The sequence below is a fragment of the Sinohyriopsis cumingii genome, chromosome 17 (genome assembly GCF_028554795.1).
Source record: "Sinohyriopsis cumingii isolate HCF-2022 chromosome 17, ASM2855479v2, whole genome shotgun sequence".
Classification (NCBI taxonomy): Eukaryota; Metazoa; Mollusca; class Bivalvia; order Unionida; family Unionidae; genus Sinohyriopsis; species Sinohyriopsis cumingii.
In genome coordinates, this window is record NC_142977.1 from 114,475,472 (window position 1) to 114,502,094 (window position 26,623).

At 34.2% G+C, this 26,623-nt stretch overlaps 1 protein-coding gene across 3 annotated transcripts in view; it reads left to right on the forward strand.

Annotated features, from left to right (window-relative positions):
* Nucleotides 1-26,623, forward strand: part of LOC149779700 (ketohexokinase-like) — a 59,314-nt gene that overhangs the window by 18,840 nt on the left and 13,851 nt on the right. For 2 of the 3 annotated variants that reach the window (XM_089940552.1, XM_089940554.1), the window contains 5 exons: nt 3,794-3,890; nt 9,665-9,781; nt 13,129-13,269; nt 19,604-19,676; nt 24,991-25,114. In XM_089940552.1, the coding sequence (XP_089796678.1) occupies nt 3,796-3,890; nt 9,665-9,781; nt 13,129-13,269; nt 19,604-19,676; nt 24,991-25,114 (550 nt within the window). In that variant the 5' untranslated portion in view covers nt 3,794-3,795. The remainder of the gene's footprint in view (nt 1-3,793; nt 3,891-9,664; nt 9,782-13,128; nt 13,270-19,603; nt 19,677-24,990; nt 25,115-26,623) is intronic. The other variant, XM_089940553.1, reaches the window with a different exon arrangement.

Sequence of the window (26,623 nt, forward strand, 5' to 3'; positions counted from 1 at the left end):
ATATCATTACAGCCATCCTTTTAGTAAAATGCCCATATCATTACAGCCATCCATTTAGTAAAACCCCCATATCATTACAGTCATCCATTTAGTAAAACCCCCATATCATTACAGCCATCCATTTAGTAAAATGCCCATATCATTACAGCCATCCATTTAGTAAAAAGCCCATATCATTACAGCCATCCATTTATGAAAATCCCTTTATCACTACAACCATCCATTTAATAAAAAGCCCATATCATTAAAGCATCCATTTAGTAAAAAGCCCATATAACTACAGCCATCCATTTATGAAAAGCCCATTTCACTATAGCCATCCATTTAGTAAAATGCTCATATCGTTACAGCCATAAATTTATGAAAAGCCCATATCATTACAGTCATTCATTTAGTAAAAAGCCCATATCATTACAGCCATCAGTTTAGTAAAATGCCCATATCATTACAGCCATCCATTTAGTAAAGCCCCCATATCATTACAGTCATCCATTTAGTAAAAAGCCCATATCATTACAGCCATCCATTTAGTAAAAAGTCCATATCATTACAGCCATCCATTTATGAAAAGCCCATATCATTACAGCATCAATTTATGAAAACCCCATATAATTACAGCCATCCATTTAGTAAAAAGCCCATATCCTTACAGCCATCCATTTAGTAAAAAGCCCATTATCACGACAGTCTCCCATTTAGTAAAAAGCCTATTACACTACAGCCATCTATTTAGTAAAATGCCCATATCACTACAGCCATCCATTTAGTAAAAAGCCCATATCACTCTGGTGGCCTAGTGCGTAGCCTCGGATGTGGCAGGTCATGGTAAGAACCCCCACAAGTCATACCAAAGACTTATAAAAATGGTACTAACAGCTGCCTTGCTAGTCACTCAGCATTAAGAGGTTAGTGTTAGGACTGGTCAGTCTGGTGTCAGGATAACGTGACTGGGTGGTACATCATGCTACATGTCTGCGGCATGATACCACAGTGCTAGACATTACTCTACACTTCCGCACTGCAGACATCGTAGCAATAAGACTGAAACATTGTTAAAGCTAAATTAAAAATTCCAATCACATACACATTCAGTACAGCCATCCATTTAGTAAAAGCCCCATATCATTACAAGTATCCATTTAGTAAAATATCCCATATCACTACAGCCATCCATTTAATAAAAAGCCCATATCACTATGGCCATCTGTTTAGTAAAATGCCCATATCATTACAGCCATCCATTTAGTAAAACCCCCATATAATTACAGCCATCCATTTAGTAAAAACCCCATATCATTACAGTCATCCATTTAGTAAGAACCCCTGATCACTATAGCCATCAATTTAGTAAAATGCCCATATCATTACAGCCAGGACCATTGAGTAAAAGCCCTTAATTTTACAGCCATCTGTTTAGTGAAACCCGCATATAACTACAGTCCATTTATCAAAAGACCCACACCACTACAGCGATCCATTTAGTAAAATGTCCACATAACTACAGCCATCCATTTAGTAATAAGCCCACATCACTAAAGCCATCCATTTAACAAAAAACCCTTATCTTTACAGCCACCAGTTTAGTAAAATGCCCATATCATTACAACCATCCATTTAGTAAAAAACCCATATCATTACAGCCATCCATTTAGTAAAAACCCCATATCATTACAGCCATCCATTTAGTAAAAAACCCATATCATTATAGTCATCCATTTAGTAAGAACCCCTTATCACTACAGGCATCAATTTAGTAAAATGCCTATATAATTACAGCCAGGATCATTTAATAAAACCCCCATATCATTACAGCCATCCATTTAGTAAAAACCCCATATCATTACAGCCATCCATTTAGTAAAATGCCCATATCATTACAGCCATCCATTTAGTAAAACCCCCATATCATTACAGTCATCCATTTAGTAAAAACCCCATATCATTACATCCATCCATTTAGTAAAATGCCCATATCATTACAGCCATCCATTTAGTAAAACCCCCATATCATTACAGTCATCCATTTAGTAAAAACCCCATATCATTACATCCATCCATTTAGTAAAATGCCCATATCATTACAGCCATCCATTTAGTAAAACCCCCATATCATTACAGCCATCCATTTAGTAAAATGCCCATATCATTACAGCCATCCATTTAGTAAAACCCCCATATCATTACATCCATCCATTTAGTAAAATGCCCATATCATTACAGCCATCCATTTAGTAAAACCCCCATATCATTACAGCCATCCATTTAGTAAAATGCCCATATCATTACAGCCATCCATTTAGTAAAACCCCCATATCATTACAGTCATCCATTTAGTAAAAACCCCATATCATTACATCCATCTATTTAGTAAAATGCCCATATCATTACAGCCATCCATTTAGTAAAACCCCCATATCATTACATCCATCCATTTAGTAAAATACCCATATCATTACAGCCATCCATTTAGTAAAACCCCCATATCATTACAGTCATCCATTTAGTAAAACCCCCATATCATTACAGCCATCCATTTAGTAAAACCCCCATATCATTACATCCATCCATTTAGTAAAATACCCATATCATTACAGCCATCCATTTAGTAAAACCCCCATATCATTACAGTCATCCATTTAGTAAAACCCCCATATCATTACAGCCATACATTTATGAAAATCCCTTTATCACTACAGTCATCTATTTAGTAAAAAGCCCATATCATTACAGCCATCCATTTAGTAAAATGCCCATATCATTACAGCCATCCATTTAGTAAAACCCCCATATCATTACAGTCATCCATTTAGTAAAACCCCCATATCATTACAGCCATCCATTTAGTAAAATGCCCATATCATTACAGCCATCCATTTATGAAAATCCCTTTATCACTACAGCCATCCATTTAATAAAAAGCCCATATCATTAAAGCATCCATTTAGTAAAAAGCCCATATAACTACAGCCATCCATTTATGAAAAGCCCATTTCACTATAGCCATCCATTTAGTAAAATGCTCATATCGTTACAGCCATAAATTTATGAAAAGCCCATATCATTACAGTCATTCATTTAGTAAAAAGCCCATATCATTACAGCCATCAGTTTAGTAAAATGCCCATATCATTACAGCCATCCATTTAGTAAAACCCCCATATCATTACAGTCATCCATTTAGTAAAAAGCCCATATCATTACAGCCATCCATTTAGTGATATGACTAAAAAATCGTTAAAGCTACGTTAAAAATCTAAATCACACACACACAGATTGGGACAGACAGTGGAAAGGATTAATGACAAATTATATTAATCAGTGTTTGGTGGCACAGCAGCACATCTAAGATTATATGGTGTCAAGGCCAGTAGACTAAGAATATATGGTGTCAAGGCCAGTAGATTAAGATTATATGGTGTCAAGGCCAGTAGACTAAGATTATATGGTGTCAAGGACAGTAGACTAAGATTATATGGTGTCAAGGCCAGTAGACTATGATACTTTGCCCATCCAATGATAGGAATTCAATCTGCACCCATCTGTTATTGAATCAGACTCCAAAAAGGTGAAATGCATGAAGAAAATTGGTAGTTTTTTTTTATGTCTATCATATTCAAGGTCGTATTGTGAGTATAACCTTTGTTTGTTTGTAATTTGAATAATTTTGATGATGAGGAGGAGGATGAGGATGATGATGATAAAAACAAAATTAATAACAATAATTATGCTGATGATGCTGATGAAGATGATTGAATAATTTTATTGTCATTGTTGCCTCATTTCTGATTGACAGGGATGACATCAGACAAAAGGATTCTGCTAGTTGGGCTCACCTGTGTGGACATTATTTCAGTTGCAAAGGAGTTTCCAAAAGAAGATTCTGACCAACGGTTAGTCTGACTATTCTGTAACCACTGTAACCACTTTATAACTACTTTGTCCATTCTATAACCACTGTAACCACTTTATAACTACTTTATCCATTCTATAACCACTGTAACCACTTTATAACTACTTTGTCCATTCTGTAACCACTGTAATGGTATTTACGCATGTGTGTAACAACTTTACAATCACAAGCCATTTGTCTGTGTTGTAATTTGAACTGATCTTATGGAGGAAATACAAATTGATACTGATACTGATGCACTGTTTTTTTTAAATTTTATTGGATTTTTATGCAATGTTCATTGTAACTAGCTAGCAACTATAATTTTGTTACCTATGCTTTATTCTCTTGTTATTAATATTATGATCTGTTTTGCATTTTTATTCGCTATTCATAAGTAGGATTGTATTGCTATGATGTTAGCTGTCTGCTGTTAATTACATTTCTGCACATCAATTTCCTTGAGTGTGAGATGGCTAAGAGATTTTTAAACCACACCTTATGATGTGTATATAAGTTGACCAAACCAGGTCATGGATGTACTTTGAAAATGCCTGATCTACAGTTAAAAAATCTTAGTCGATGGCATGCACTTGGGATAAAGAAGAACCCCATCAATTTTGGGCAGACAAATTCAAAGAATCCTATTGGTTTTGGGTTCAAGAGGTCAAGGGACAAGGTCACTAATAGTAAGAAGAGATGATTTCTGCACAATAACCTGGCATTTCTATCGTATATAGGCACTAATCTTTGTTGATAGCTCATACTTGGGTAAGAATAATCCTATTGGCTATGGGATCAAAAAGTCAAAGGTCAAGTCACAAAGGGAAATGGTTTCTCTACAACAGCTTAAGTTTTATATTTTAAACCTAGATCAAACTTTATGTTTGGCTTGCTTCTAAAATCATAAGGAAGCCTATTCATTTTGGAGTCAAAAGATCAAAGGTTAACATAGCGGTGATTAAGAAGAAAAATGTATGTATTTGCACTGAAATTTTAGTGTTAGAAAGAAGCCTATCCAATTTGGTGTGAAAAGTTCTAAGGTCAAGATAACTGACTAAAATGGTTTCCACAAAATAATGTTATTTCTACATCACTGACCTGGACATAATTTGTTGATAGCTTGCACTTGTAGTAAGGAAGAAGCCTTTCTATTTTGAGGCTGAAGGTCAAATATCAAAGTCATTGTGATTCAAAGCAAACTATATTGTGTGCAATAACTTTAGTTCTGGACCTTGTACTATGATTAAAGTCTGTGGAGGGCAAGTTCAAGAGCTTTTTACCTGAATGATATTAATTTTGCAGAATAAATTTGGCTATAGAGTAAGTTCATTAATCAATCTTTGTGGATAGCATGCATGTAGGGTAATAAAGAAATAAAGACAGCTATACAGTCTGGGATTCAAAAGTAAGAAGTCCCAGTCATGGTAAGTCTAATCAGAAAATAATGGTTTCTGCACATAAAATTTAGAGTGTTAAGTACCCCCATAGTGGATTCTTAAACACAGGACAGGTGTATCATGTGCCAGTTATTTTGCATTAAATAAAAGCAAGAAATATAGGTGTCACTGCTTGTTAAATTGTATGATGAATACTTGTTCCTGAATGAAAATAGTACTGATTTGATGTCCAGTATGGATGCCATATCAAGCATCTTGAAAATCTTACCACTTCTCATCCTGAACAAAAAGACAAAAAATTCATTAATTGAAAATGATTCTGCTTGGATATCCAATATGTCCACTCCAGAAGCCATCTTGAAAATCTTGTTAAAACTAATTCTTCTATTATCAGTATAGAATTTTCATCAAAAGTATCATGATAGTGTCCAGTCAATTAAAATGGTGCCAGTCTTGCATCCAGTATGGATGCCACAGTGCCCAATCAGTTAAAATGGTGCTAATGTTGCATCCAGTAATTGGATGCCGCAGTGCCCAATCAATTAAAATGGTGCCTATCTTGCATCCAGTATGGATGCTGCAATGCCCAATCAATTAAAATGGTGCCAATCTTGCATCATGCCACGGTGGTTAATTTGAAAATTGTACCTCACATAAATATGAGAGATGCTTTAAACACTCAGCCATTAAAAAGAAATGGTGTCATCTTGAACTACTCAAAATTCTTGTCATGACTGATTAAAATATGCCATTATGCAGATATAATCACAGTGTTGCTTCCAAGATTTAAATGGCTGTTCCATTATGCAGATATAATCACAGTGTTGCTTCCAAGATTTAAATGGCTGTTCCATTATGCAGATATAGTCACAGTGTTGCTTCCAAGATTTAAATGGCTGTTCCATTATACAGATATAATCACCATGTTACTTCCAAGATTTAAATGGCTGTTCCATTATAAAGTTATAATCACAGTGTTACTTCCAAGATTTAAATGGCTGTTCCATTATGCAGATATAATCACAGTGTTGTTTCCAAGATTTAAATGGCTGTTCCATTATGCAGATATAATCACCGTGTTACTTCCAAGATTTAAATGGCTGTTCCATTATAAAGTTATAATCACAGTGTTACTTCCAAGATTAAAATGGCTGTTCCATTATGCAGATATAATCACAGTGTTGCTTCCAAGATTTAAATGGCTGTTCCATTATGCAGATACATGTATAATTACAGTATTATTTCCAAGATTTAAATGGCTGTAATATCTTGTAGTTTTATTTAAAGACTGACTTTTGATATGACAAAAGCACCAACAAGTTCCAGATAAGTATTTCTTGTTCTTTTATGATTAATAAAAGTGATATGTATCATTTAATTAATGACTTATATCTCTACAAAATGTCATGTCTTTCTTTATTATATCCCTCCAAGGAATGCAATATCTTTTAAGCCAGGCTGCAAAGATGGTGAGAGTATGTTAATTTGATTTTGTCCACTGTCAAATTGTCTAATATTGTTTCCACTTATTTTCTAATATATACTTGTATGTGTATCACTTCCACTACTGAATTGTCTAATATGTCCATGTATGTCCATTCATCCTACTGCCTTATTTTCTAATATCCTTTAAATAGTCTAATTTTCTAATATATAGTTATATGCCTATGATTTCCACTGTCTAATTGTCTGATATATACTTGTATGTCCCTCATTTTCTTTGTCTAATTTTCTTATTTATACCAGCATATCCCTTCATTTGACCAATTGTCTACTATTCTTTCCATTATTTAATTCTAATATCCTCTCCATGGTCTGTTTGTCTAATATATACATACACGCCCATCCTTTTCGTTATTTAATTGTCTAATATATACATGTATTTCCATCTTTTGCTAGCGAAAATGATCACAGTGTGATGTGGATAGTCTTTTTCATTGAAGCCAGTCTTGGTGGAATTATACTTGTACTTGTCCCATCAAGATAATCATGGTTAAATTATACTCATACTTGTCCCATTGAGTCAGTCTTGGTGGAGTGTCACTTGTACTTGTTCCATCAAGCATATCTTGGTGGAATTATGCTTGTACTTGTCCCATCAAGCTAATCTTGGTGGAATTATGCTTGTACTTGTCCCATCAAGATAATCATGGTTAAATTATGCTCATACTTGTCCAGTTGAGCCAATTGTGGTGGAATGTTACTTGTACTTTGTTCCATCAATCATATCTTGGTGGAATTATGCTTGTACTTGTCCCATCAAGCTGATCTTGGTGGAATTATACTTGTACTTGTTCCATCAAGCCCGTCTTGGTGGAACTATACTTGTGCTTGTCCCATCAAGCTTATCTTGGTGGAACTATACTTGTATTTGTCCCATCAAGCATATCTTGGTGGAATTGTACTTGTACTTGTCCCATCAAGCAAATCTTGGTGGAATTATACTTGTACTTGTCCCATCAAGCTTATCTTGGTGAAATTATACTTGTACTTGTTCCATTAAGCTAATCTTGGTGGAATTATACTTGTACTTGTCCCATCAAGCTAATCTTGGTGGAATTGTACTTGTACTTGTTCCATCAAGCTAATCTTGGTGGAATTATACTTGTACTTGTTCCATTAAGCTAATCTTGGTGGAATTATACTTGTACTTGTCCCATCAAGCTAATCTTGGTGGAATTGTACTTGTTCCATTATGCTTATCTTGGTGGAATTATACTTGTACTTGTCCCATCAAGCATATGTTGGTGGAATTATACTTGTACTTGTCCCATCAAGCATATCTTGGTGGAATTATACTTGTACTTGTCCCATCAAGCTAATCTTGGTGGAATTATACTTGTACTTGTCCCATCAAGCTAATCTTGGTGGAATTATGCTTGTACTTGTACTTGTTCCATCAAGCTAATCTTGGTGGAATTATACTTGTACTTGTCCCATCAAGCATATCTTGGTGGAATTGTACTTGTACTTGTTCCATCAAGCATATCTTGGTGGAATTGTACTTGTACTTGTTCCATGGAGCTAATCTTAGTGGAATTATACTTGTACTTGTTCCATCAAGCATATCTTGGTAGAAATGTATTTGTACTTGTCCCATCAAGCTAATCTTGGTGGAATTATACTTGTACTTGTTCCATTAAGCTAATCTTGGTGGAATTATACTTGTACTTGTTCCATCAAGCTTATCTTGGTGGAATTATACTTGTACTTGTTCCATTAAGCTAATCTTGGTGGAATTATACTTGTACTTGTTCCATTAAGCTAATCTTGGTGGAATTATGTTGTACTTGTCCCATCAAGCTTATCTTGGTGGAATTATACTTGTACTTGTTCCATTAAGCTAATCTTGGTGGAATTATACTTGTACTTGTTCCATTAAGCTAATCTTAGTGGAATTATACTTGTATTTGTCCCATCAAGCTTATCTTGGTGGAATTTTACTTGTCCCATCAAACTAATCTTGGTGGAAATGTACTTGTACTTGTTCCGGCATAGATCATGTCATAAATGATACTGTAATAACTGTAAAATATGGGTCTGCAAAAATAAAAGCACTGAATCAGATACAAAATTGTCCTCACATTTTGTGTTACTTGTGTAACCTGCTCATTGAAAATATGCTGAGTCAAGAATATGTAAGAATATTTCAGCAATAGATTTAGCATGGCAGTCGGTGCAATCCTTCTTTTGTCTGTAATTGGGGCAATCCCACCTTTATCTATAATTGGGGCAATCTTTCTTTTGTCTAAATTTGGGGCAATCTTTCTTTTGTCTAAAATTGGGGCAATCCTACTTTTGTCTAAAATTCGGGCATACCCACTTTTGTCTAAAATTTAGACAATCCCACATTTGTAAAAAATTAGGACAATCCTTCTTTTGTCTAAAACTGAGGCAATCCCACTTTTGTCTAAAATTGATGCAATCCCACTTTTGTCTAAAATTGAGGCAATCCCACTATTGTCTAAAACTGAGGCAATCCCACTTTTGTCTTAAACTGAGGCAATCCCACTTTTGTCTTAAACTGAGGCAATCCCACTTTTGTATGAGATTGGGCCAATCCTTCTTTGGTCTAAATTTGGTGCAATCTTTTTTTTGTCTAAAATTGAAGTAATCCTTCATAAAATTGACAAGCACCATTTAGCTCTTCCTTGTATTACTTCTCTCTTTACAGGACACTGGACTCTTTACTGGCTGAGATCTTGCATTATTTCTCTCTTTACAGGACACTGGACTCTTACTGGTTGAGATCTTGCATTATTTCTCTCTTTACAGGACACTGGACTCTTACTGGTTGAGATCTTGCATTATTTCTCTCATTACAAGACACTAGACTCTTATTGGCTGAGATCTTGCATTATTTATCTCTTTACAGGGCACTGGACTATTACTGGCAGAGAGGCGGTAATGTTTCTAATAGTGCAACAGTTTTGTCTCTTCTGGGTGCCAATGTAGAATGCCTGTCCAGTTTGTCTAATGACCCACTTTATCAGTAGGTACATTTTTCAGAGAAGAATAAATATACTCTGTATTATTTTATTATATACTTAAGGTGACATTCAGAAAATTATTGTTTTTTTAAAAATTACTCTAATTTCACATGTGACAAATTTGTTCTGATATTTTCACATATGAAAATACAAGATTTTCCATCATGAGATGAAGTCTATGATAGTGTGTGGCAATAGAAGCAATATTTGCAGCAAATATTCCCATGTATTTTGTGAGCTATAGCATAGAAATTAATTTTGCTAAGAAATTTGATTTGTCACCATTTGTTTTGATTTGCAACTTCAAGACGAATACTGCGATTTGGACCAACTCCATTTAGTTATGAAACAAGAACACATTGTGGTTTTCATTTTGCAAGTATATTTCCCACAAAAAGAGAATGATTTTTCTGTAAATAACTGTGCTGACAGCATTCAAAGCATATTGTTGTGTCACAGAAGCAGCAGAGGTGGTCCAAATGCATTTGCTTCTTTATGAAGTTATGTTCCCATTACTACCTTGACAGCAAGGGGAAAAATCCTCGATAGGACTTCCTTTTTATAGTTTTCAAAATGTAAAAAGTATCATTTACTGCAACTGATTAGTTCTTCCTGTATCAATAGTTCTTGAAATCACTAATATTTTTATGATCTGCCTAAAAGTAACATTGAAATGAGCTAATGAAAAGGGGCTGTTGTTCAGAAGAGTGAGTTTAATCTTCAATTTAGTAAACAAAGTTTAATATATATAAAGCTAATAAAAAGGTGGCTGGCATAAAGAAGGGTGAGTTTAATTTTTGAAGCTTCCATTCAGAAAGCAAGTTTGGTATATACTAAAAAGAAAATTTATCCAACCATACCTGTTAATAATGGCTATCTATGTAAAGAGGTGGCTACTGTACACATGTTCTCAATATATTCTTGTACCATATGTCTTGAACACATACCATTGGCCAACTAATAATAATAATAAAATAATAATAATAATAATAATAATAATAATAATAATAATAATAACAATAATAATAATAATAACAATAATAATAATAATAATATTATTATTATTATTATTATTATTTCACAATCAATTTTGTTTCATGTGCACAATTTAACAAAATTATACAGTACATGTATAATTTTCTTGTTCTGTCCTAAATTTATGTTCTGCACAAGATTAATGTATAATAATAATAATAATAATAATAATAATAATAATAATAATAATCACAATAACAATAATGTCTTTACTTAATGAGGGTAACTCAGTTAATCATAACAAATCTTCCTTGAGGCCCTCTAAAAAAACGTACTCTCTCGTGAAAATAACTATTTATTGCAATTGTTCTATAGATACATACTAAAATGAAAGTAGGAGGATTTAACTGCTTATACCAGTATGTTTCATCTCTCCAATAACTCCGTTTTGAAAATTACTTTCAGCAAGATACCTTTAGACTATTCTTCAAAACTGTGGCATGTAGCAAGTTTACATCAGTATTATACATGACGATATTATGTACAAAAGTAGAGAGACCTTCCAATGCTGAATTTTTATATGTTTGTAAGTATGCTAATATAAAAGATGCCAAACAAGCAAGTGATAAATTTGAAGAGTAAAATTGTGACAAATCCCAGAACTCAGACTGAGATTTCTCTTTTTCATGAATGTTCATTAATATTTCGATTTTCAGTTCACTTTAATCCATCCAATAAATTCAATTATCACGACTTATAACAGTCACTGAAGTTTGTTTTGTGCACCATGATTACATGCTAATTTCACTACTGATTGAAAGCTTACGTTTGACTCTAAAACAGAGGACTGACCATTTGCTTGTCCAGCTGGTATAACTTAGGCTTGTATAAATTAGGCTTGTATAAATTAGGCTTGTATAAATTAGGCTTGGATAAATTAGGCTTGGATAAATTAGGCTTGTATAACTTAGGCTTGTATAAATTAGAGTTCGATAAATTAGGTTTGAATAAATTAGGCTTGGATAAATTAGGCTTGGATAAATTAGGCTTGTATAAATAAGGCTTGTATAAATTAGGCTTGTATAAATTAGGCTTGGATAAATTAGGCTTGGATAAATTAGGTCATTTGTACATAAAAAACAACATCTGGTTGCTCAGCTCATGAAGATCAAAAGACAATTCAAAAGACAGTTGGCAGATCAAAAGACAGATCAAAAGACAGTAGCCAGATCAAAAGACAGATCAAAAGGCAGTAGCCAGATCAAAATACAGGTCAAATGACAGCTCATGAAGATCAAAAGACAGTTGGCTTATGTGAAAAGCCTGTGATGAAAAAGGAATCAAAAGAAACTGTACCCGATATGGCTATTCTTAAATAGACAGTGGCGTGGTTTCCTTTTCAGATTAGCCATTTTAAACAAACAATGATGTGGTGTCTTTTGAGTTAGCCATTGTAAATTGTATAAAACCATGTCTTTTTCAAAACTGAATTAACATAACAATGAATCTCTTTTAGATTTATCTGTTAATCTCTTTGTCTGTATAAGTCATTGTCACTTTCTATGTATCAGTCACTGTTTGTCTGTTTGTATGTATTATTGTCTGTTGGTAGATACCTGTTACTATCTACCTGTATTTGTATCAGTTACTATGTGCCTTTGTATGTATCAATCATCTGATTGTACCTGTCACTCTCTGTCTGTACTTGTCACAGTCTGCCTGTATATGTATCAGTTACTATCTGCCTGTATATGCATCAGTTACTATCTGCCTGTATATGTATCAGTTACTATCTGCCTGTATATGTATCAGTTACTATCTGCCTGTATATGTATCGGTTACTATCTGCCTGTATATGTATTGGTTACTATTATCCTGTATATGTATACTATCTGCCTGTATATGTATCAGTTACTATCAGCCTGTATATATATCGGTTACTATCTGCCTGTATATGTATCAGTTACTATCTGCCTGTATATGTATCAGTTGCTATCTGCCTGTATATGTATCGGTTACTATCTGCCTGTATATGTATCAGTTACTATCTGCCTGTATATGTATTGGTTACTATCTGCCTGTATATGTATCAATCATCTGATTGTACCTGTCTTTATGTGTCATTCACCACATGTCAGTATACATCGATCTTCATGTCTCTAGCTTAGTCATATGAACTGGTTGTATTGCTAATTTACCAACATAGTCATATGAACTGGTTGTATTGCTAATTTACCAACATAGTCATATGAACTGGTTGTATTGCTAATTTACCAACATAGTCATATGAACTGGTTGTATTGCTAATTTACCAACATAGTCATATGAACTGGTTGTATTGCTAATTTACCAGCATATCTTAATTGTCATGCAGGTTCATCGAGTCCAGCTTCAAAGAATATGGTGTGAAAACTGACCATTGCCCCATACACGACAGCAGGGAGATGAAAAATCCCACTTCAGTCATCATTCTGAGTGACCAGTCTGGTTCCAGGACCACATTAGCTAATACAAAGTATGACTGACTGGTTCTACAATTACCATATGTAACTTTCATAAAGTCTCAAGAGAAGGAAGGAGTTATGAAAGTGGATTTTACATGTGTTTTCTAGAGTAGGACTATCTCAAATCAGAGTAAATATAATAGCATTTCATGATCACAATTTTGTATGAAAAATCATTTTGTGTTGATGTGATCTCCATATCCAGTATGGTGTTATTATAATTTGCTTTTCATTTTCTTATCGACTGCTCAGGTGGCATAGTAGTTAGAGCATCTGCCTCAGATGCGGGATGTCGTGGGTTCAATCCCTGGTCAAGTGATTCCAAAGACTTACAAAAATGGTACTAATAGCTGCCTCGTTTAGCGTTCAGCATTAAGAGGTTAGTGTTCGGATTGGTCAGCCTGGTGTCAGGATAATGTGACTGGGTGGGACATCATGCTACATGTCTGCGGTATGATGCCCCAGTGCTAGATATCACTATAAACTGTCACACTGCAGACATTGTAGTGATATGACTAAAAAATTGTTAAAGCTACATTAAAAGTACAAATCACACACACATTTTCTTATCAGTAAATCTTCAACAAGAATGTAAGCATAAGTCAAATTTTTTTTATAATACATTAGTGAAGAAAGGCATCTATGTACAAAATGAAAAGCTATTTGAAGTTACTCTAATATTAAAGTTATATTTAAAATTATTTTATAACATGATATAAACTTCATATTTCTCTCTCTCTCTCTCTCTCTCTCTCTCTCTCTCTCTCTCTCTCTCTCTCTCTCTATATATATATATATATATATATATATACACACTTCTTACAATGTCAGTGTTGTTCTATATAAAAACGATGCTGATTTGAGAACCAATATAATAATAATAATAATAATAATAATAATAATAATGAGGACTTTGTATAGTGCCTAATCTTTAGAAGTTCTAAGTGCTTTACAACATTAGACAATGCCTATAGATAAAAGACATATAATAATATGATTACAAAACAAACACCATGAAATTAGAAAACATTAAAAAAAACATGCTGAGAATATTTAAGGTAGGAAACATTATTAGGTCTTTATGTTTGTTCTTGCAGTCAAAATAAGTGAGTTTTGAGAGCCCTCTTGAATGTGATCACTGTGTCTTTGTGGCCACCACACCACAGCAGCTATCTTGAAAATGTTGTTATCACTACACCTCTTGAATGGAAAGTTGTACTGTCTACACCTCCTGAATGGAAAGTTGTACTGTCTACACCTCCTGAATGGAAAGTTGTACTGTCTACACCTCCTGAATGGAAAGTTGTACTGTCTACACCTCCTGAATGGAAAGTTGTACTGTCTACACCTCCTGAATGGAAAGTTGTACTGTTTACACCTCCTGAATGGAAAGTTGTACTGTTTACACCTCCTGAATGGAAAGTTGTACTGTCTACACCTCCTGAATGGAAAGTTGTACTGTCTACACCTCCTGAATGGAAAGTTGTACTGTCTACACCTCCTGAATGGAAAGTTGTACTGTCTACACCTCCTGAATGGAAAGTTGTACTGTTTACACCTCCTGAATGGAAAGTTGTACTGTCTTCATCTCCTGAATGGAAAGTTGTACTGTCTACACCTCCTGAATGGAAAGTTGTACTGTCATGCTGTTTTAATGAAAAGACTTCTTATGAATTTATTACCTCAAAATTATGGTTGCTACTCCTGCATGGATGATCATTTCAACATGGAATGGGCTTTTATGATACACAGTAGTTAGCCATTAATGAAAATGGTTCTAATAGTAGCCGTCACGAAAATTTTGTTGTCACCTGATTAGAAAGTCATGTTGATGTGGGATTTTCACCTTAAGACTTCTTACGATTTATAGTTGGTCATAAATGAAAATATTTATCCATATCTTGACATTCTTCCCAGTACTACTTCACCTGAATAGATGCTCACTTCAACCTGTAGTCTCCACTAAAAGTATTCTCTTTAGTCTCCACTAAAAGTATTCTCTTTAGTCTCCACTAAAAGTATTCTCTGTAGTCCCCACTAAAAGTATTCTCTGTAGTCTCCACTAAAAGTATTCTCGTTAGTCTCCATTAAAAGTCTTCTCATGATTTTTTTTGTTGGTCCTAGATGAAAATGGTGCCAGTGTGACATCATATCAGCATGCTGTTTTTGCTGTAAGACTTGTTTAATATCAGCATGGTGTTTTTGTTGTAAGACTTGTTCTGGAGTCTAAATGGTCCTAACTAAAAGGGTACCTTGGTGGCTGAATGGTCTAAAGCCTTTGCTGGTCACATACATCTCACTTTTGTCCAAGTGGGTTCAAGTCTCAGGTTCTGCTAGCCAGTAGATTCCCATGGGATGGTGGCTTTTCCATGGGTTTCTCCAGGTTTTTCCAAAACCTGATATATCAGCTGCCTTGTATAGCCTATCAAATATCAAATGATGAGAAATGACATTTGATAGACAAAATAAAACAAAATTTAAATAAAACTTTTGCCAATCTGATACCCAATATAACCATCATGCAGTGGCCATCTTCAAAACTGTATTGATATTTCCTATAGGTTGAAAGTCACATTTTAACTGCATTGTCACCAGAAGACTTCTTATGATGTCTAGTCAGTACTAAATGAAAATGGTTCTAATCTTACAAGCAGATTACATGAGCTGTCATGAAAGTCTTGTTATTGCTTTTCCTCCTAAACAGAAAGACACATTAACATGGGGATTTCACCAAAAGACTAATTGATTATGGAGAATGAAAATAGCGCTGTTCTGTCATGTACACATTGAAAGTCTTTTCTCTGATTCTCATGAATGGATGGTCAAGTTAACATGGAATTTAAACGAAAATGTTCTCTAATGGTGTCATCTTTGTCCTAAATAAAAATGGTGCCAATGTTACATTTAATATTGCTACCACAGTGGCTGATTTTAAAATCTTATAGATCATGTCTCCAGCATGGGCATATAAACTGGTTTCTTGAATCAATATTGTTACCTGCTATAGCCATTTTCAGTCAGTGAAACTAAGAATAGATACTTTCCTGTAGCCTAATAGGTTATGACTCCTTAACTTTTGAATTTATCACAAGGCCTTCATTAAATTCTAAATGTTGACTTTATTACAAGGCCTTGATTAGAGGAATGACTTGTAAAGGTTGACTTTATCACAAGGCCTTCATCAGTGGAATGACTTTTAAAGGTTGACTTTATCACAAGGCCTTCATCAGAGGAATGACTTGTAAATGTTGACTTTATCACAAGGCCTTCATCAGAGGAGTGACTTCTAAATTGTGACTTTGTCACAAGGCCTTCATCAGAGGAATGACTTCTAAAGGTTGACTTTGTCACAAGGCCTTCATCAGAGGAGTGACTTCTAAATGTTGACTTTGTCACAAGGCCTTCATTAGAGGAATGACTTCTAAAGGTTGACTTTGTCACAAGGCCTTCGTCAGAGGAATAACTTCTAAATGTTGACTTTATCTTAAGGCCTTCATCAGAGGAATGACTTCTAATTGTTGACTTTATCACAAGGCCTTCATCAGAGGAATGACTTCTAAATGTTGACTATCTTAAGGCCTTCATCAGAGGAATTACTTGTAAATGTTGACTTTATCACAAGGTCTTCATCAGAGGAATGACTTCTAAATGTTGACTTTATCTTAAGGCCTTCATCAGAGGAATGACTTCTAAAGGTTGACTTTGTCACAAGGCCTTCATCAGAGGAGTGACTTCTAAATGTTGACTTTGTCACAAGGCCTTCATCAGAGGAATGACTTCTAAAGGTTGACTTTGTCACAAGGCCTTCATCAGAGGAATAACTTCTAAATGTTGACTTTATCTTAAGGCCTTCATCAGAGGAATGACTTCTAATTGTTGACTTTATCACAAGGCCTTCATCAGAGGAATGACTTCTAAATGTTGACTATCTTAAGGCCTTCATCAGAGGAATTACTTGTAAATGTTGACTTTATCACAAGGCCTTCATCAGAGGAGTGACTTCTAAATGTTGACTTTGTCACAAGACCTTCATCAGAGAAATGACTTCTAAATGTTGACTTTATCACAAGGTCTTCATCAGAGGAATGACTTCTAAATGTTGACTTTATCTTAAGGCCTTCATCAGAGGAATGACTTCTAAAGGTTGACTTTGTCACAAGGCCTTCATCAGAGGAGTGACTTCTAAATGTTGACTTTGTCACAAGGCCTTCATCAGAGGAATGACTTCTAAAGGTTGACTTTGTCACAAGGCCTTCGTCAGAGGAATAACTTCTAAATGTTGACTTTATCTTAAGGCCTTCATCAGAGGAATGACTTCTAATTGTTGACTTTATCACAAGGCCTTCATCAGAGGAATGACTTCTAAATGTTGACTATCTTAAGGCCTTCATCAGAGGAATTACTTGTAAATGTTGACTTTATCACAAGGCCTTCATCAAAGGAGTGACTTCCAAATGTTGACTTTGTCACAAGACCTTCATCAGAGAAATGACTTCTAAATGTTGACTTTATCTTAAGGCCTTCATCAGAGGAATGACTTCTAAATGTTGACTTTATCACAAGGCTTTCATCTGAGAAATGACTTCTAAATGTTGAATTTATCACAAGGCCTTCATCAGAGGAATGACTTCTAAATGTTGACTTTATCACAAGGCATTCATCAGAAGAATGACTGGTAAATGTTGACTTTATCACAAGGCCTTCATCAGAGGAATGACTTCTAAATGTTGACTTTAACTTAAGGCCTTCATTAGAGGAATGACTTCTAAATGTTGACTTTATCACAAGGCCTTCATCAGAGGAATGACTTCTAAATGTTGACTTTATCTTAAGGCCTTCATCAGAGGAATGACTTGTAAATGTTGACTTTATCATAAGGCCTTGATCAGAGGGATGACTTCTAATTGTTGACTTTATCTTAAGGCCTTCATCAGAGAAATGACTTCTAAATGTTGACTTTATCACAAGGCCTTCATCAGAGGAATGACTTCTAAATGTTGACTTTATCTTAAGGCCTTCATTAGAGGAATGACTTCTAAATGTTGACTTTATCACAAGGCCTTCATCAGAGGAATGACTTCTAAATGTTGACTTTATCTTAAGGCCTTCATCAGAGGAATGACTTGTAAATGTTGACTTTATCATAAGGCCTTGATCAGAGGGATGACTTCTAATTGTTGACTTTATCTTAAGGCCTTCATCAGAGAAATGACTTCTAAATGTTGACTTTATCACAAGGCCTTCATCAGAGGAATGACTTTGAAAGGTTGACTTTATCACAAGGCCTTCATCAGAGGAATGACTTCTAAATGTTGACTTTATCTTAAGGCCTTCATCAGAGAAATGACTTCTAAATGTTGACTTTGTCACAAGGCCTTAATCAGAGGAATGACTTCTAAATGTTGACTTTATCACAAGGCCTTCATCAGAGGAATGACTTTGAAATGTATTGCCATTTAATGACATAATTTTTATGCAGGTTCATTGAGTTCAACTTTAAAGAATATGGCATGTAAACTTATCATTGCCCTATGCACAACAGCAGGGAGATGGCCCTCTATAATGGGCATGCAAAGCAGACTGGTGTTTATTGTTCATGTCCATCATGAATCCAAGGAAGCTTTTAATATGGCCCTCTAGTATGGACCTGCAGAGTCCTGTGTGTATTGTTCTTGTCTATAATGCAGTTGTCACCATATGCTGTTTTCAACATCTTCATGGGGCCCCGAGTGGCCGAGTGGTCTAAAGCGCTCTCCGTTACGGATCACTGCCATCTCACCTCTGTCTGCATGAGTTCGAGTCTCGGATTTGGCCAGTGTGGGTATGTGAGAAAGCTTCCAGTAGCTTCTCATGGGTCGGTGTTTTTTCCGGGGATTTCCCGGGTTCTTCCTCCACTATTAATACTGGCCGTCATGTATAGCCTATCATGTGCTGAAAAATGGCGTTAAACCCTACAACAACTTCTTCATACCTTCTGAACTGATTTCACCCAAAATGATGTATTATACAATGAAATATGCATGATTCATAATATAATGGAAGTTTGCATGATGCATAAATTATATAAATATGCATGATGCATACTATAATAGAAATATGCATGATGCATACTATAATAGAAATATGCATGATACATAATATAATAGAAATATGCAGGATGCATAATATAATGGAAGTATGCATGATGCATATTATATATATATATATATATATATATATATATATATATATATATATATATATATATATATATATATATATATATATATATATATATATATATATATATATATATGACAGTTGTGTTTTTAATGTTAAATTTTGAAGGCTCTGTTACTTTTTCAGGGATCATATTGAGGTTTCATCCAAAGATTTTGAGGCAGTTGACCTACATTTGTACAGATGGATACATTTTGAGGTACTTGATATATGTCATTAGAATTATAGATGGATACATTTTGAGGTAGTTGATATATGTCATAGAATTATAGATGGATACATTTTGAGGTAGTTGATATATGTCATTAGAATTACAGATGGATACATTTTGAGATAGTTGATACATGTCATTAGAATTATAGATGGATACATTTTGAGGTAGTTGATATATGTCATAGAATTATAGATGGATACATTTTGAGGTAGTTGATACAAGTCATTAGAATTATAGATGGATACATTTTGAGGTAGTTGATATATGTTATTAGAATTATAGATGGATACATTTTGAGGCAGTTGACTGACATCATTATAGATTGATACACTTTGAAGTATTTGATCTACGTTATTATAGATGGATACATTTTGAGGTAGTTTGATTTACATCATAATATATGGATACATTTTGAGATATTAATAAGTAAGCATGTCTGAGTCAAATAAAGAAAACTTCTATATGAAGCCAAATTGTAGCATGAAAAATCATATAGAAACATTAAAGAACATGCTATGACAAGCCACTTAGAAACATTGAAGAACATGCTATGAAAAGCCAGATAGAAACTTCAAAACAGTTGCTACAAAGGTTACATAGAAACTTTAAAGAAAAGCATGCAGACCCTTTGATGAACAAGCTCAGAAAGTTCATATTGAAATTTTAAAGAACATGCTATAAAGTCAAATACAAACTTGTTAAAGAACATGCTGTAAAGTCACATACAAACTTGTTAAAGAACCTGCTATAAAGTCACATACAAACTTGTTAAAGAACATGCTATAAAGTCACATACAAACTTGTTAAAGAACCTGCTATAAAGTCACATACAAACTTGTTAAAGAACCTGCTATAAAGTCACATGCAGACTTGTTAAAGAACATGCTATAAAGTCACATGCAGACTTGTTAAAGAACATGCTATAAAGTTACATACAAACTTGTTAAAGAACCTGCTATAAAGTCACATACAAATTTGTTAAAGAACCTGCTATAAAGTCACATACAAACTTGTTAAAGAACCTGCTATAAAGTCACATACAAACTTGTTAAAGAACCTGCTATAAAGTCACATACAAACTTGTTAAAGAACCTGCTATAAAGTCACATACAAACTTGTTAAAGAACCTGCTATAAAGTCACATGCAGACTTGTTAAAGAACATGCTATAAAGTCACATGCAGACTTGTTAAAGAACATGCTATAAAGTTACATACAAACTTGTTAAAGAACCTGCTATAAAGTCACATACAAATTTGTTAAAGAACCTGCTATAAAGTCACATACAAACTTGTTAAAGAACCTGCTATAAAGTCACATACAAACTTGTTAAAGAACCTGCTATAAAGTCACATACAAACTTGTTAAAGAACCTGCTATAAAGTCACATACAAACTTGTTAAAGAACCTGCTATAAAGTCACATGCAGACTTGTTAAAGAACATGCTATAAAGTCACATGCAGACTTGTTAAAGAACCTGCTATAAAGTCACATGCAGACTTGTTAAAGAACATGCTATAAAGTTACATACAAACTTGTTAAAGAACCTGCTATAAAGTCACATACAAATTTGTTAAAGAACCTGCTATAAAGTCACATACAAACTTGTTAAAGAACCTGCTATAAAGTCACATACAAACTTGTTAAAGAACCTGCTATAAAGTCACATACAAACTTGTTAAAGAACCTGCTATAAAGTCACATACAAACTTGTTAAAGAACCTGCTATAAAGTCACATGCAGACTTGTTAAAGAACATGCTATAAAGTCACATGCAGACTTGTTAAAGAACCTGCTATAAAGTCACATGCAGACTTGTTAAAGAACATGCTATAAAGTCACATGCAGACTTGTTAAAGAACATGCTATAAAGTTACATACAAACTTGTTAAAGAACCTGCTATAAAGTCACATACAAATTTGTTAAAGAACCTGCTATAAAGTCACATACAAACTTGTTAAAGAACCTGCTATAAAGTCACATACAAACTTGTTAAAGAACCTGCTATAAAGTCACATACAAACTTGTTAAAGAACCTGCTATAAAGTCACATACAAACTTGTTAAAGAACCTGCTATAAAGTCACATGCAGACTTGTTAAAGAACATGCTATAAAGTCACATGCAGACTTGTTAAAGAACCTGCTATAAAGTCACATGCAGACTTGTTAAAGAACATGCTATAAAGTCACATGCAGACTTGTTAAAGAACATGCTATAAAGTTACATACAAACTTGTTAAAGAACCTGCTATAAAGTCACATACAAATTTGTTAAAGAACCTGCTATAAAGTCACATACAAACTTGTTAAAGAACCTGCTATAAAGTCACATGCAGACTTGTTAAAGAACATGCTATAAAGTCACATGCAGACTTGTTAAAGAACCTGCTATAAAGTCACATGCAGACTTGTTAAAGAACATGCTATAAAGTCACATGCAGACTTGTTAAAGAACATGCTATAAAGTTACATACAAACTTGTTAAAGAACCTGCTATAAAGTCACATGCAGACTTGTTAAAGAACATGCTATAAAGTCACATGCAGACTTGTTAAAGAACATGCTATAAAGTTACATACAAACTTGTTAAAGAACCTGCTATAAAGTCACATACAAACTTGTTAAAGAACCTGCTATAAAGTCACATACAAACTTGTTAAAGAACCTGCTATAAAGTCACATACAAACTTGTTAAAGAACCTGCTATAAAGTCACATACAAACTTGTTAAAGAACCTGCTATAAAGTCACATACAAACTTGTTAAAGAACCTGCTATAAAGTCACATGCAGACTTGTTAAAGAACATGCTATAAAGTCACATGCAGACTTGTTAAAGAACCTGCTATAAAGTCACATGCAGACTTGTTAAAGAACATGCTATAAAGTCACATGCAGACTTGTTAAAGAACATGCTATAAAGTTACATACAAACTTGTTAAAGAACCTGCTATAAAAGTCACATACAAACTTGTTAAAGAACCTGCTATAAAGTCACATACAAACTTGTTAAAGAACCTGCTATAAAGTCACATGCAGACTTGTTAAAGAACATGCTATAAAGTCACATGCAGACTTGTTAAAGAACCTGCTATAAAGTCACATGCAGACTTGTTAAAGAACATGCTATAAAGTCACATGCAGACTTGTTAAAGAACATGCTATAAAGTTACATACAAACTTGTTAAAGAACATGCTATAAAGTCACATGCAGACTTGTTAAAGAACCTGCTATAAAGTCACATGCAGACTTGTTAAAGAACATGCTATAAAGTCACATGCAGACTTGTTAAAGAACATGCTATAAAGTTACATACAAACTTGTTAAAGAACCTGCTATAAAGTCTTATACAAACTTGCTAAAGAACATGCTCTGAAAAGTGACATAGAAATTTTAACTTGAAAGAAAAACCACATAGAAACTTAAGCAAAAATATTCTGAAAAGTCAGATAGAACTTTAAAGAACATTCTCTGAAAATCCACACCTTTTCCTTAAAGAACATTCTCTGAAAATCCACACCTTTTCATTAAAGAACATTCTCTGAAAATCCACACAGAAGCCTTAAAGAACATTCTCAGAAAATCCACACAGAAGCCTTAAAGAACATTCTCTGAAAAACCACACCTTTTCCTTAAAGAACATTCTCTGGAAAGATTTAAGAACATTATAGAACATGCTGTTTCTTCACAGCAATAGTATTAGAAATTTGTTATCATTCAAATAAATCATTCAGCTTGGAAATACCTCAGTGTTTTCTTCATATTATATTACTGAATGAAACTATCATGAAAATACAACAGTGTTGTCTCCATAATGCCTGATTGCATGAAACTGCCACAAAGTTAGTGTTTTCTACTGTTACGACTCAGTAGTCTAGAAATAATGAATAAAAACACGGTGAAAACCAACAAGTTTTGTAACATTCATCAAATATTTTATTTCCCTAGAATACAGATTTTAAAAGAAAATTGCAGTATTCTGAATTAAATCCCAAATCGTCATAGAAGTTCAGCACAACACTCTTTGTTCTCTATGTGATCTGGGTCTGTACTGTTGACATGAATTCATGTTTAGTTCAGATAGTTGAGACCCTGTTCTGTAGTGACCTTGTTAAATAATGGTTGATCTGGTACTCCGCTGTTGTAACAAAATCATGTTTAAAATAGTATTTACTTGACTTGTCGTCACATATTGTGAATGTCTGATCTTGGTTTGTGGTATAGACATCATCTTTAGAACAGCTGATGTTAACACTGACCTGATATCCTTACATTCTATACAGGGCCAGCGCTAGCATATAGGCAAACTAGGCAGCCACCTAGGGTGCTGATTTCAGGGGGCGCATTTTTAAAAAAAATTATGGTTTATAAATTTTGAAATTGATATATTTGGGGTGTGTGTGTGTATGCCAAAATCTAACTTTGCCTAGGGTGCCAGATAGTCTGGCAGGGTCTGGTGCCGGCCCTGATTCTACAATGACTGATTAAATGATCTTGGTTTGTGCTGTAGATGTCAAGTCATATATAGAACAAAGAGTGTTAACACTGATCTGTTGTCATTGTATTGTACAAGTTACTGTGGTGTCCAATTGAATGATCTTGGTTTGTGCTGTAGATGTCAAATCATATAGAGAACAAAGAGTGTTGACACTGACCTGTTGTCATTGTATTGTACAAGTTACTGTGCTGTACAGTTGAATGATCTGGGTCTGTACAGTTTGTAGTCGTGTACAGGTTATACAAGTGCAGTACATGATGCTATTAGTTTTAAAGATGCACAATGGACTACGACTTAATAATCTGAATTACATTGCAAACTGGACTACAACTTAATATTCTGAATTACATTGCAAACTGGACTACAACTTAATATTCTGAATTACATTGCAAACTGGACTACAACTTAATAATCTGAATTACATTGCAAACTGGACTACAACTTAATAATCTGAATTACATTGCAAACTGGACTACAACTTAATAATCTGAATTACACTGCAAACTGGACTACAACTTAATAATCTGAATTACATTGCAAACTGGACTACAACTTAATAATCTGAATTACATTGCAAACTGGACTACAACTTAATAATCTGAATTACATTGCAAACTGGACTACAACTTAATAATCTGAATTACATTGCAAACTGGACTACAACTTAATAATCTGAATTACACTGCAAACTGGACTACAACTTAATAATCTGAATTACATTGCAAACTGGACTACAACTTAATATTCTGAATTACATTTGTTTTATTCAAGTAATTTGTGGTATGCATTTGTTGTTGCAGGGTAGGAGAAATTGTGATGAAATCAAGAAAATGATCAGTCGAGTAAGAGAATTCAACATTTCTGTTCCTGAATTGGATCACATAATTGTGTCAGTGGAATTAGAAAAAATCAACAGAGCATATGGTATGCTTTTTGCATATTATTTGTTAAATTAATTGTTTTACTTTTACAAAGACTTTAAAAAGTAAGTGATACAGGTTATTCTCTTTATACATTACTTTTGCCTTATGTTATGGCATTTTGGTTTTTGTCCATTTCCATCTATCTACTGTCATCCATCTGTTATCACAGGTTTATTATTGCTACTCTTTCAAAACGTCTTGGAGGATTGCCATGAAATTTTGCACACACACATTCATTGCATGGCCAAGGTGGTCATCTTGAAATTCTTATTATTGCTATTCCTCATGACTGGATGGTCATATCAAACTGTGGCTTTTACTAAAAGACATCTTATAATATCTAATTGGTCCTAAATGGAAATTAATAATGACATGTGGTTTTCACTGGAACACTTCTTCAGATATACACGTAAAATGAAATAGAACCAATCTGACATCCAATATAGCTGCCATGTTTGCTGTCCTAAAGACTTTTCATAATATCTCGTTGGGCCTAAATACAAATTATGCCCATCTGATATCGAGTATGGCCACAATGACCTTCTTGAAAATCTTGTTATTGCTACTCATCCAGAATTTATGGTCTAATTCACATGTGTTTCCATCAAAAGACTTATAATAATAATTAGTTGTCCAAAATAAACATTGTGCCAATCTTAAATTGAATATGGCCACCACAGCAGCTAAATTGATAGTCCGGTGTGTTATTGCTGCTTTCCCTGTGAGTAATGTCAGGTTCATCCTGAGTTAGTTCCCTTGAAAATAATGTCCCTTGAAAATCACATATTGTTGACAAGGTCTGTAGCTTTAAAATCTTTTCTCCTTAATGAATGCTCAAAGCAAAATAAGTCTTTGCTAAAAGATTTCTTATGACTACTACATAGTACATGGTGGCCATCTTGTGAGTCTTGTTATCTCTTTTCCTACTACATCACTGGATGAAAATATTGATATAAAAGGCTTTATATGACATGTAGCTGGCCCCTATCTGAATTGCAACATCGATGCCATTGCAACCACCTTTTAAAACATTTTTTGTCTCTTGTTTTCCAGAACAGATTGTCCTATTGATGTGACCTTGATTCACAAGTACTGATCTTACATGACAATGGTACTGATCTGACATCCAAAATGGCCACCATGGCAGCCATCTTGAAAGAAAATATTTTACTACTCCTTGGAAAGGATGGACATATCAATGTGGGGTTTTCATTTTATGACATAGATGGTCCAACACGAAAATGGTCTTGGTCTGAAATCAAAAATGGCAGCCATGGTGGACACATTGATGTTGCTGTCACTGCTCTTGAGTTGATGGCTACATTGATGTGGAGTTTTCACTAAAAGACTTCTAATGACTAGAAGATAGTCCTATACAAAAATTGTACCAGTCTGACAGCAGCCTTGAAAAATGGATAATGCTAACACCTAAACTGAAGTCTTGTCAAAATAATGGTTTTACTAAGATTTCATATGACATGCAGATCGTCAGGAATGAAAGAGTGCTGAC